At 39.0% G+C, this 14,382-nt stretch overlaps 1 protein-coding gene across 2 annotated transcripts in view; it reads left to right on the plus strand.

Annotated features, from left to right (window-relative positions):
• The first annotated feature begins 11,824 nt into the window (after window positions 1-11,824).
• LOC148733147 (uncharacterized) overlaps window positions 11,825-14,382 on the plus strand; it is a 56,590-nt gene continuing 54,032 nt past the window's right edge. For both annotated transcript variants that reach the window (XM_088756519.1, XM_088756518.1), the window contains exon 1: window positions 11,825-12,670. In XM_088756519.1, coding sequence (XP_088612645.1) covers window positions 11,839-12,670 — 832 coding nt within the window. In that variant the 5' untranslated portion in view covers window positions 11,825-11,838. The remainder of the gene's footprint in view (window positions 12,671-14,382) is intronic.

Genomic DNA, 14,382 nt, shown 5'->3' on the forward strand with positions numbered 1-14,382 from the left:
CAATTACTACCGTAATTTCCGACCGTTTACCCGCACCAGCCGATTATTGCATGCGGCGAAAAAAAATGTCAACTGCGGGTTATGAACTGGTGGATAATCCGCACCTCAAAAGCAAAGGAAATTTGTACAAAAAGGCTCTAGAACTCACAACGTTACATTCCTGACGGAATGCGAATTCGTGGCCACATTTTGTGCGAGCGATCGTTCAGCACCATGTTGATTTGTTGATTTCTCAAAAAAATCGATATCTCCAGTTCTACTGGGCCTAAACAGTCCCTTAAAACGAGAAAATTCTCTTCAGCTCAAGCTAGTGTTAACTGGAAATTTGTTACTGATGCGCCAGTTATCATTGGATTATTTTTGTCACCATCAAGGTTTTGTTTGCACGTGTGCCGATAAAAATATGTTCGTCGCGTAACTAATTGTGCGTGAAAGAAACTCAAGTCGGCATCACGTTTTCGTGCCGCTTTGTGGCACTCTTAATTAATACATTAAAATTCATCTGAGAGGTGGAAATGCAGGTAGGTGAGAATTTTTTTCAATTCAACTGCCAGTAGATTTCAAAAGTGTCACATAGCCCGCACCTCTCTAATACCCGCAGTGGTGCGTGTCTAAGGCAAAATCAACAGCTTACCCGCGGGTAAACGGCGGGAAATTATGGTAATTACTATGCACCAGTAGGTTAAATAATCTGGAAGAGAATGACGAGCGGCTTAAGTCAACTGAAAAAGCCTTTGTCTCCCACCTAAGTACCCAAGAAATGATTTCAATTTTATCTTTAAACTACAAGTTTAAGTGCATGCCTCCCGGTCTGCCTTTCCTCATATTCTAAACTTAAGTTATCTTTTAGATCAGGAATCATTCTTTGTGATGTTTGCTGGATTTTACTCCTGGAGCAGTTGCTTAGTGTAGATCTAAAAGAACTTTTTTATACTGAAAATTTTTTTATTTTCCAACTGATATCTGGCGCACATGCAGTAGTGTCTATCTGGTACTGGAGCCATCATCCTTTGGTCTAGTATGTTTGTTAAGTGTTAACTATTACGTCTACTATAATGGAAAGTTATGAAATGACCGAGATAGACTTGTCCATTATTGCACCAGTAATCCCATAAAAAATTACTGCACTTGAAGCGCACTCAACGAGGGAAAAGGTTTAATTATATTTTCGACTCACGAGCACATGGCATTGCTTGACAACCTGCACTACGAACGTAGGGGGAGACTGGAACGAATACTGCCCAGTCTCTACAAATACACCACAGCACTTTGTTTCAAGTTAAGTTTAAATTTCATTTTAGCAATAGACTGCAATTTCTACTGGTTTAGCAGCATAATAACCTACACAGGATGTTTGGAGAACACAAGAAAAGTTTGTAAATCACTGGCCATCTGGCTTGAGTTTATTTATTGAGTGGAAGCTGTAAATCTGTAAATAATCTACAACAGAATCGTTTTTGTGTGGCTTACACGAATTGTAAACCACACCATGTCATGATCCAAGATGTTTATACCTGGATTTGTCACCATGAGAAGAGTACTTGTCACTGCTTTATTATCATTGAGGATAGGTTCCAGTCTACGCTCGGCTAAGTTATGTAAGCTTCAAAGCTTAAGCTTCAGAAAGGGGCCATTTTGTATTTATGGGTGTAATACATTGTTAAAGATGGTTTTCTGTCTAATTATTCATTCATCTTTGTTGCTTAGATTTCACACACCGGCTTTCCTATGGTCGGCTTGTCTTCTAAGTATGGATTACAGTAAGGAGTCTTCTATTTATCAACATTTAAACAAGTTGTTGGCAATACAAAATGAGGAATGAAATAGCTATAGTGTTTTGGTTAACCTTATAGTAACCTGCAATTTATGTACCGCTAGAATTCACATGACCAAGAGGTGCGGTCACATTTCACGTATGTCATTTACAAGAACATTTTTTATCCTGAATTTCTGTTCAAACCACAAGCTCAGTAAGAAAATTACTTAACCAGTCTTTTTGGTAGTCATGCTAAATACAGTTGTTAGCCATTGAGTGAGAATAGGACTTTTTGTTTCCATTTGAAAATAAAACACTGCTGTTGTCTGGAAGTTCAATGCTACAGCTCCTTCAAATGAAATTTTTCTTCAGGTTTACATATCTAAACCGATTCACAAATGTCTAATGCCTTACCTGAAACTGCAGTTTTTCGTTAGCATGAAAATCTTGGAGCTAAATGTCGACTATGATTGATTCCAAACTTTGAGGAAGTATTACATAGAAACTCAGTGACAAAGTGACTTTGCTTCTATTAAGATACAACTAGCAGTCTAGTAGTTTAATGTTACAACTGAGATGTGATTGCTATTTCTTAACTTAGTCTACTATGTTTTCCAAGTAATGCCCAGAATTATTCAGACCTTCACATTTTATGACTTACTGTAAGCTTGGCAGTCTTCTAAGTTCTCCTCTTAATGGTTCAGATAAACATTGATATTTAAACTTGGTAGCAATACATGTGTATTGGGCCTTTATTTGGTAGACTACAGCTCAATTTTAGGCACTTGTTTGGTTTTGGTTAATTCATCACAATACTGATATACATGAAAAGTTACACTCTTGATTGGCGGAAAACAGCTAGGTACTTTTTTCATGTATCACTAGTGCAAAAGTAATTACTCAAGTACAAATGTTAACTAGCTTAGCAACAATAGATCAAGCTAGAAACCAATCAGATTTACACAAAGTAGGTTGTACTGATTGATACACACAGTAGTTGGCCAAAATAAACGAAAGCTTGGACATTTTTATGTATATTGATTAACACTAACAAAATTGCACTCCTGAGCAAGATTTCAGCCGAAGGACAAATTTTGATAACACATACTTCATTTAGTCAACACTCAAATTTATCTGTCGTCAGTTTGTTGATTTCCTGTGAACGTGTATCTTTCATGTAAACATTATGAATAAGTAATAACATGACCTCTTATTTGAGAAGTACTTGTAATTTTTTTCAAACTGCACGCACCCTATGAGCTCATAACATTTGTTGTTTGTGAAAAATTTACTTGTGCTTATTTCAAATACCAAAGTACACTTGAGTTAAATTAGCTTAGACTTTGTTGAGTTTTTATGAAGACAGTTCAATGGAACTGGCATTTGTTACGTTTATAGTTAGAGTTACTTAATGTGGATTAGATAACCGTCAGGCATCCTCAGAGACCCAGGGTTCAATTCACCTCTATAGACCCCCTAAAGCACAGTCTTAACAGATCACCTTCCAAACTGTCACAGTCATTTAGAATTTTGATTGGTACAGAAGTTCGATGTTTTTCTGGCCAATCAGAGGGAAGCAGGTCTCACAAGTCCTCTTGTGCTCTAACACAAATTGATATGTGAAGTTCAGTTGCTTACCATGTTTGTTTTGGACCGTTTGTAGGGTAGATTAGCACTTTGCATGATGATATCAAGTTGACCATTTACATGATGATGTCAAGTTCACCTACTCATTTCATGTCTCCATAAAGCTTGAATTCGATAAACACACTAGCATGAGATTACATTTCAATAATAAGAAAACTTGAAGGATTCTGGTACTTATAATCCTTTTGATACCATCATGCACGTGCCTGTACATTGACGCCTGTGTTTAAGTTAGGTCTCTGATTATTGTTCCTGAAATCTATTATGGTGACAGTCTCTATCTCTATTGAATTTTATGTTAAATAAAACATCCAGGTCAAATTGTAAATCTTTAAGTGGGTTAAAAAATTATTAGCAACGTTAATGTAATGTTACTTGAGAGTACAACTCCACTTATGATTCATTAAAATATTGCTTGTGTTCTGATCTCAGTTACATACCTATCTTATTTCCCTATTTCTTCCATTTGCAGCCCCATATCCACCTACCTCAACTAAATTTTTCTTTGTTCTTTATTAAAAATACAGTCCCACAAAACTCAAGTACAAAAGTTATAGTAAACGTTTTGCTCTCGACTAACTGAAAATAGAACTTTGTGCCTTAATGGACAATAGAAACCTATGCTAGGCATTGTGTTACTTTACATGACTGTGTGTATTGTTGAAAATTAATCATACATTCAAACCAAATCAAGCTCCCAATGGCTTCTAGTGTAGAATACATCCTTTCCCGAGTATCCCGGCACTTCTGCAAAGTTTTGTCCTTGTGTACTGGTACACAAAATGCCAAAATATTCATATGAAATGCTTCCCTAGAGTTAATTTCACATCACTTGCTTAGGAAAAGACAATCAACCAACAAACTTTAGAACTCAATTCTGCTTCATTATGTAAACAAAGTCATGACTGAATCTATCAGGCCAGTATTGGAGATGATGCTGACGTTTTTAGTTCCTAAAATCCTCTGGTTACATCTACAACCTTTGTTGTCAAAATGAGACCTCTATAACAAAGTTTGGCCATTAATCCTCATCTTGAAGATGAACATTTCAGGACTATTTTATGCTAGTTATCTTGTTTTATTGAGGAAGAGGAATAATATTGAAGACTCTCTACCGTATTTTCTTGAATAGAAGCCGCCTTTAATCAGAAGCCGCCTTTGAATAGAAGCCGTAGACTTGCTCACAAGTCGCGCTTTATCTTTGTCATAAGTTTATCGTGCGAGTCCTACCACACCAGAACAGAAAACAAAGCGAACGACTTTGAGAAAGTCTATAGAAGCCGCAGAAATCTAGTGAAAAGAAAAAATAGAAGCCGCCCTTGAATAGAAGCCGCAATAGAAAGTAGATAAAAAACGAAAAATTGTTTCATCATAACATAATGATTTCTATTTCACCTTCTTCAACGATTTTATCTTGTTCTCTGAGATAGCTGTATTTAAAGGTGTTAGGAAACTTTATTTCACAGGATTTCATATAGTGTCGCGTGGTATTTGCCTTCCATGTTAACTGGAGCAGATCTTCAGCGAAAACATTAAGTTTTCTCCGCTGACCTATGTATTTATGAAGAGAAATGCACTATGTTTGATTGTTATGAATACTTATTGCAGTTATCATGAGTTATATCTGATCAAAACAGAAACTGTGCACAATTCTCCGCCAGGAGTTTGGAGTCAGATTATTTTAATCACCTTCCGTTTTGCGACAATCTCGGGGCTAATTTTCGAGCACCTAACTCATGGAGCCTCTGCGGCGCATCAGCGTCACTGCAAGTGTCCCCCCTAGCGCGCTAAAACAAATTTCTTTTCTCTGAATTTTTTGACTCGCAAGACGGACTTCGCTGAAAAGGAGGGACGGTTCGCAGTTTAAAGGAAGAAGAACTGAAATGATCTCTACATTAAAGTCCTTCGGCCAAATTACAATGCATACACAGAGTTAAACTCAGGGCGAAAAATGAAAGAATTTCACACCTATATAGAGCAAATTAACATACAGGAAGATATGATCAAATGCGCTTTACAACACTGAGCGGGGGACTTTATCAGACTGCTAGTAGCAGTTTACAATCAATAAAGGCGAATCTAACAGATGCTCCCTCCCCCCAATTCCCAGTAAACAGGCCAGACCACATCACAGTAATCTCGTGATGTGGGTTCTTTAACGTCCCCTGCCTAACCAAATGAACTAATTAATAGATGCAGGAGACGGGACCTACGGTTTATTCGTCCTTATGCGAGAAGACTAGAATGTCTATCCATTTCTTGATATTATAGCAAGGTAGTACATTCTCCTCAGTTATTTTAAGACCTTGAGTGTTGGTCCGGCCGGGGCTCGAACCGTCGACCTCCCGCATAACAGTCCGGCGCTCTAACCAATTGAGCTAAATATAACAATATTGTTATATTTGAGCTAAATATAACGCAGCGCTTGGTTAAATGTTCTCGAAGAGAAGAACGAGCGGCTTGAGTTAACTGAAAAAAAAAAAAAAAAACCTTTGTCTCGCGTTTTAAGTACTCAAGACATGATTTCAATGTCATCTTTAAACTGTAAGTTTAAGTGCTTGTTTCCCTGATTGCCTGTCCTATTTTCTTATTTAATATGGTATGGCAACCTAAATGCCTCTACTACTCGATTTTGACCAAGTTCCACGCTAAGACATCTTTTATCAAGAACAACCAAGAACTAAAGTTTCCGAGGCGGCTTATTTCCGGTTTGGTACAAACATGGTCCGACCTGTTTGGTTTTACCAAAAGATTTAACTGTCCACATGGATGTTGAGCTTAACCCTGGTGCCTTGCAGAAGAAACAAATTTATTTGCTAATCTGCTTACCTACGATTTCTGTGATATCTGGCCTGGTCTCGTATCCAGGTAATAAACTGTTGTCTGCGAATAATGCTGACACCCGCCATGTTGGATTTTGTGGTTCCTACTATTCAGGTATCTTCCATCGATTTTTTCACTGGCCTTGTTCATCGCCGTTATCATCGACCTACAAGAGATGCCGCGCTGGCCATCGAGTCAGAGAAAGGAGAGCTAGAAATATTCACAGAATTGAATTCTTGGTGTCTTATCCACGCGCTAGTCGAGGCCGGGATAATTTGCATAAAGGATCCATTTCAAATAGCCTCTGCGTCCTCACACCCCTGAACATAAACAATCACGTATCCTCTAACGTTACTTCGACGAACTCCTCACTTCATACAAATTCGTTCGTTAATCCGCGTTCAATTCTAAACTTTGCGGTCCTCAGTTCAAGATCTGTTAGGAATAAAATCGAGAGCATCATTGACCACGTCGATGAAAATAACATCAGCCTCTGCACCGTTACTGAGACCTGGTTAAATGACGCTGACTCCGTCAGTATTGCTCAGTTATCTGTGGCTGGCTATTTCTTCAATAATTTTTCTAGACAATCGCGCAACCGTGGTGGTGGTACTTGGATTCTGTTTCGAGACTCTCTCAACGTCTCGTTAGTAGATGGGAAGGAAAACAAGTCTTTCGAATTTTCGGAGTGGATTGTTTAGTGCAAAATCGCTCTATGGGACATGTGATAGTGTATCGACCTCCATATTCTTCGTTACACCCCGTTTCAATCTCTGTCTTTTTCGATGAATTCTCTCAGTTCTTAGAGAATGTTGTTATGTGTCCCTAGGCCCTTGTTATCTCTGGAGACTTCAGCCTTTACTTACATCACCTCCGTGACAATGCCACCAAGAAATTGATGGATTTACTGGAAACGTTCAGTCTTTCGCAACACGATTCAGGCCCGACCGATTTATCGCCGGGGTCATACCTTAGATTTAATTATTACTCGTTCCTCGGATGATATTGTTCTTGCTTCCCCTAAAACTACTTTTGCCATCTCCGATCATTTTATTACTCAGAGATCTATTGGTTTCTCACGACCAGCTTTGTAATGCAAAGAACTGACTTTTCGTAAACTCAAAAATATTGATATTGTCGCGTTCTCAGCTGATATTGCCTCTTCTATGCGTTGTGCAAGCGTACACTGGGACAACACTGATGCACTCTCCGACTGCTTTAATAAGACCCTTACTGACAAACTGGATAAGTTTGCCCCGCATAAAACAAGGACTATGATTAATCGTCCAAAGGTCCCTTGGTTTAATGATGACATTTAACAACTCAAGCGTAAACGTCGTCGCCTTGAAAAGAGAGCCGTGAAAATTGACCTTCCTGTTGACTAATTACCATGAAGGCTGATAGTTTCTAAAGAAACTGTTTGGGTGGGGGTAACGAAATAATTTGAATATATCAACAAAGTTGAAATGGTAAATTGGCCACCGTTACGATTATAAAAGCTGACGTTTCGAGCGTTAGCCCTTCGTCGGAGCGAATAGAGGAACTGTGAGTTGTATGTGCTTTTAAAGGCAGAAAATGGAGCTGCGTTATTGGTGGGAACATTGCAACGAGAAAAACACGAATAAATTAGTGGAATGAAAAGCGTTCGTTAATACCTGTGGGATTTAGACTGCCGGTTTGAAAGATGAGCTTTTGTTCAAGAGTTTTACGGCTTTTCGTGCTACCTAAGTGTAAGGAAAGACCGTAGATTGCCATATGTTGCTTAGAATGATTAGGTAAATTAAAATGTCTAGCGACTGGTTTCGATGTGTCCTTGTCATTTCTCTCCACGTCGCGATGGTGTTCTCGGAATCGGTCACCTAGTCTTCTGCCTGTTTCGCCGATGTAAATCTTTTTGCAATAAGTGCAAGTTATGTAATAGATTACATTGGTGGAGGTGCACGTGAAGTGATCGGTGATCTTAATGGATCGTTTGGGTCCCGATATTTTCTCAGTGTTGTGAATGAAAGGACACGTTTTGCATCGTACACAAGCGCATTTAAAAGTGCCTGGTTGGTCATTAGTCTGAAAAAAACTTCTGACCAAATAATTTCCTATGTTTTTGTCGCGTTTGAATGAAATGGGCGGAGGCTGCGAAAAGATAGTGCTTGTCTCTGGATCGTTTTGAAGTAATTCAAAGTTTTTAAGAATGATGGATTTAACTGAGTGGTTGTGAGGGTGAAACGTGAGAGTGAATGGAATGCGGTCGGAATCTTCCTTTTGTGACGTTTGTAGTGCTGAATGTCGATCAACAAGTTGGGCGCAGTGGTCACCCGCTTGAAAGACAGAATCAGGGTAACCACGTTTATCGAAAAACCGGCACATTGACTCTGATTTATGGTGGAAATCAGAGTCATCACTACATAAACGACAAAGTCTTAGAAAGCGGGTAAAAGGAATGGAATTGTTAACGTGAGATGGATGCGAAGACGAATACAACAAGTACTTATGCGAGTCTGTTGGTTTGTAATACACACTAGTGCATAAACCGTTGTCTTCAATTTAAACTTTGATATCTAAAAAGGATAAAGAATTGTCAGAAATTTTCCAAGTATATTTCAGAGCCGGGTGAAAAGAATTGACTGCGGTTATGAATTGAGTCAGCTCCTCTCTGGAAGAGGAGGTGGCGCCGATACTGTCGTCGATGTAGCGACCGTAGAGTTCAGGTTTGGAGCCGTTGTATTGGCTGAAAAATTGGTTTTCGACAAAACCTACAAAAAGATTGGCATAGCTAGGTCCAAATGGGACCTAGCTATGCCAACCTATGGACCCCAAAAAGCTAGCAAAAGAATTTGGCACCTTCTTCCTTGAAAAAACTGAAGTCATAAAGGAAAAGCTTGACAGGTTTCAAGTTCAAGAACCTCGACTCATTCCTGTTACTTTTAAAGAGAATCTGGAGAGTTTTTCCGCGCTATTCATTGAAGAAGTGTCTAAGATTGTTCGAGAATCCTCCAAAGCCTCTTGTCGGCTGGATCCTTTCCTACATGGCTACCGAAGTCCTCTCTCGATGTATTAGCGCCCCCTATCACTGAGATGGTAAATCTCTCTCTTCTCAGTGGTCACGTTCCAGAAAATTGGAGAACCGCCGTTGTCATTCCTCCGCTGAAAAAACCTGGACTTGATTTGAACTACAAAAGTTTTCGTCCTGCCAGTAATCTTCCATTCATTTCCAAAGTAGTGGAAAAGGCTGCACTTCAACAACTTCTCGTCCACTGTTAAAAAAAAATGCCCCTCTTCCTAAATTCCAGTCCGGCTTCTGTAAGTATCACTCGACAGAAACTGCTCTATTAAAGGTGCATAACGACATCTTAATGAGTATGGATGATAAGGAAGTGACACTTCTCGTACTCTTGGACCTTACTGCTGCTTTTGATACCATTGAACATTCCATTCTTCTGAATATCTTGCAACGGGATTTTGGAGTCGTTGGGACTGCTTTAAATTGGTTCGACTCATTTCTGTCCAATAATAATAATAATAATAAAAAACTTTATTATACACAGAATTCAATAAGTTGTCACTTATTACAGTGAAGCTGTGTACCCCACCCATCCCACCCCAGGGGAGGACATCCATCACACAGTAATCTCGTGCGTGGGAAATTAACGTCTCCTACCCCTAACCCTCCAGGAGACGGGACCTCCATTTATTCGTCCCTATCCGAGTCGCAAATAACGTTTACTTGTTAGTGATAAGACTTCTGATGACTTTAATCTGAACTGTGGAGTCTCCCAGGCAGTTGTATGGGGCCTATTTTATTCACTCTCTACGTCTCCCGCCTCTTCAACATCATTTCTCAGCACCTTCCCTCCGTCTATGGTTATGCTGATGACACCCAGATTTACCTCTCTTTCCGACCGTGCTCTATCTATTCCGAAATTAACGCTGTCTCAGTGATTGAAAAGTGCATTGTTGGTGTTCGTTCTTGGTTTATTGCTGATCGTTTAACGATCAACGACGCGAAAACTGAGTTTTTTATTATTGGCACCCGTCAACAACTTGAAAAACATCTATTGAATCTATTTTCATTGGTAACACCCTCATTAAACCTTCAGAAAGCGTACGGAAGCTTGGGTCCTGGTTCAATGCCCATGCGCGAATGAATGTACATATAGGCAAGATTTGTAACAAGGCTTTTCGCGGATTATACAACATAAGACAGATTAGAAAATTCCTTACCGTTCAATCGACTAAGACACTAGTCCACGCCATTGTATCCTCACACCTTCTTTACTGTAACGCACTTCTCTTCGGTCGACCTAAATATCAACTCGATCGTTTACAGAAAGTTCAGAATGCTGCCGCTAGAGTGAATTTTCAGGTTGGGAAATTTGGTCATATCACTCCCGCACTTATCGACCTACATTGGCTATCAGTAACGTTCAGAGTTCAGTTTAAATTGCTCCTCCTTGTTTACAAGTCATTACGCACCCAAAGTCCTCCCTACATTAAAGATTTTTTATCCCTGAAACCAGCTACTAATTATGCTCTTTGCTCATCTGCACAATCTCTTCTGTTCATCCCAAAAGCCAACTGCTCTTCAATTGGGGATCGGGCCTTTGTTCATGCTGCACCTGCTTTATGGAACTCGCTGCCATTAACTATAAGAACAAGAAGTAGCCTTGCCATTTTTAAAAAGCAACTTAAAAAATTTTTAGTTAGGAAAGCTTTTAATTTGTTTCTATAGTTCTAATGTTTATTAGTACCGCTATGGACAGATTGAGTCCATACCGCGTGAATTAAATCTGAAATGGTCGTTTGAATGCTTATGCCTACATGTCTAGTCTTGTCCACAAGTTGCTGGCAACTCTGCGAGCATATTTCGACCTCCAAGCAAACTTTTGTCCTAACGAACACCTTTTTATTTTGACCATTTGTTTTTGACCGTTTGTTTTTCACTTTTAAAGACAAATTTTTTAACCCAAGAGCTGCGATGTATTTTTTAGTTATCGTTAAAGTACACTAAGTCTTGTCTTGGTCTTGTTTTGGTCTTGTTTTGCTCTTGTTTTGGTCTTGTTTTGGTCATGTTTTGGTCTTGTTTTGGTTTTCGGCCATTTTTTTTTTCCGTTTGTTTTTCACTATGAAGAACAAATTTTGGAACACAAGACCTACGGTGCATTTTTTAGCTTATCATTAAAATAAAAAAAGTACAAGTGATTTTGACATTAATTTTGGTAGGATGGCAGATTTAAGCAGCCCTCAAAACAATTGCACAAGAGTTTTGGGGTCGACCTGCGGTCCCGCGTTATCAATTTTTTCCAAAGTGAGCTATTTTTTTAACCGATAATCAAGCTTCAGAAGCGATACTAGATTTTTTTTCCAAGAACGCCCATTTTTTGAGTAGCTCCATAATCATTTACTGCCAATTTGTTGACAACCCTTGAAGTTTTCGTTTTCACTAGAGCGAATCGGCCCAAAGGGAGAACCTGATGGTTAAAGTCACGTGTTAGAGTTTGATGAAGTACCTTTCCATCAAAGATAAATCTGGCCGCATCAAGTGTTAACTGCTTTTCCGACAATACAATGACACTTTTGTTAATCTCTTCTTAGTGTTACTGGAGCTGGGAGCAGTGATGGCTATGCAGCCGCTTACCAAAGAGCAACTGAATTATTACAAATTTGCCGACATTGTGATCAATGAGTTCCCTGTGGCTCTACGGCAAAGTTTCAAATATATGTGGGACACCACCCTTGGCCAACAGAGTGGATGCCGAACGTGGGATGATTCTAAGGAAGTGCGCGATAGGTTTCTTAAATCTGAAGATGGCTTTTCAATTGTACCCACAGACCTTTCGTATAATCAATGGGATTTTACCAGCCTGTACCAGGCCATTATTCATTCTCTTTCATTCTCTGAATCTGACGGTACAGGCAAGCTGGAATCACTTAGTAACAAATATGTAGAACCGGCCCGTCGACTGCTTGATGGTAATTTTCATAGGTTCGGTGAAAAACAGATTTCTGACGCTGAAAAATTTGCATTGGCGATTGATCAACTGCACCTTCTACGAAATTGCCTTCGTCTTTTGTCATCTAACACCGGAATAGCTGCCGAAACTTCTGAAGAATACATGCGACTTGTTGAAGAAGCCTTTAATGTCCTTAACGTTGCTACAACGACTATTAAAACCAAGGTCAATGAGGATGATTTTCCAACAGAAAGAGTTCGTAAGCTAAAGGAGGACATCACGAATGAATTCCAAGCAGAAAGCGAGGAAAAAATTCTAGAAAGCATCAAGGAACTTAAGACAGTTGTTCAAGGAGAACTTAGGAAAGCGTTGAAAAGATATCCTAAGGAGATGGGTGAAGAGGCCGAGGAAACTGCGACAGAAAAGAAAAAAACTGCCACTGAAAGAGGGGAACTACTGAAACTGAACGACCTGTTACTTAAAATTCTCAAATCAGGTAAGAAATATCGTTTATGAGCCATTACACCTCTAAAGTGCAAATTAAACTTGCAAAATTCATTTGTTTCATTCATTTGTGGGTAATTGAGTAGCTACTTTATCATTCAGATCTATCCGTGGCTGTGACTGTTTTTACTCATAATTTAGCGCTGACTAAATACATAAACTGACGTTCCTAATTGATCTTTCCTTGATTATTTCTTTGCAATTTGCAGCTTTGCAGAGGTCATGTTTGAGAATAAGATAACCATTTAATGGATCATAAACATAACATAACCAGAAATCTGAAGATAACCATTGAAAGGATCATAACCATAACAATTTCCTCAATTTAAATGTGATTGGTGCATTAGCTACTGTATTTATTTTTAGTTGTAATAGGAGAATGTAATCGGACAGTGGACTGCAATCGACTACCTCTAATTGGACAGTTAAAGCAGTCAATCATACCTAGTCCACTCAGTTAAATCCACCAATCACAAAATTGATCACAACCATAGCAGCAACCACTTATCCTGAAAAACAGGAAGAACAACAAGTCTTAAAGTAGAATGCCGCAATACCTATTTTTACAATAACTGTAGAAATTCTCGCACGCTCATTGGTCGAGAGATTTTTTCTTTGGCGCATTAGCAGCATGAATATTTCAATGTGGTTGTAAAAAATAAATTTACCATCATTTTCCAGTCTTTAACCTTATTGATCATCAAAATGAAGCCAACCATGTTAAAAACTTTGCAGTGAAACCACTCGGTTGAGCCTCGTGGTTTCAGTTTAGTTTTAACATTGTTGAAGTTATTTCTATTATCAATAAGGTTTTATTATAAAATTCGGATATAACGTGCCCTGTTATTGGTTAAAAGCGCGTGCTCTATCAGAGTATAGAGAATGAAGCTGAGCTAAAGTTGTCACCATCTGCCAATTTGTAATGAGTCTAGCTTTTTTTTCTTTACTTCGAAGTGAAATTTCGGAATAAGCGAGCAGGCAAGTGGCAACAAAAGAAACAAACAAAGTTTTGTAAACACGCCAAGCGCCGTAATTTTCATTATTAAGAGGGAATGTACAAAAATAACGATCAAATTGATAAAATCGCGGCCACGGTCAAAAATTAAATCTATCTTCATTTTCAATTTTCAGGCCGTAACTATTAACGAGTTTTCAAAGGTTTCGGGTCTCAGTTTTCAAAGTACCGCGGAATTTCGGAAGTATTTGAGAAAATGAGGGGAGCATTGAGGCCTCTGGGAAACCACAAAACCGGAGGAAAAAAACCTCCAAAACCGAGAAACCGACGAAAAAAGGCAGCAAAACCGAAAACCGCATGCAAACCTGACAAAAACGCTACATTTTCCCCTTTAAGGGGTCAAAAAGGAAAAACCGAAAACCGCATCAGAGTTTTCTTGAAAACCGAAAACCGCGTGCAAAAACACGTAAAATCCGCAAACCGCTCTGAACATCAAAACCAAAAAACCGAACCTTTTTGGCCCCAAAACCGAAAAACTGATCCAAATAAACAGTCAAAACCGCAAATCCCAAAGCCCCCCTCGAAAATCGATTTCGCGCTCTCCATGGCCGAAAATAGCTGTATAAATTAGCCAAAATGAGCATTCGCAAGAACGTCTCCGCGTCTTTGGTGCAAGACATGACATCGAAAATTAAAAATTCCATGTCAAAAGTAGAAGTATTATGCACTCTATTGATGCCTGTTTTTTA

Source organism: Stylophora pistillata, chromosome 4 (assembly GCF_964205215.1).
Source record: "Stylophora pistillata chromosome 4, jaStyPist1.2, whole genome shotgun sequence".
Taxonomy (NCBI): Eukaryota; Metazoa; Cnidaria; class Anthozoa; order Scleractinia; family Pocilloporidae; genus Stylophora; species Stylophora pistillata.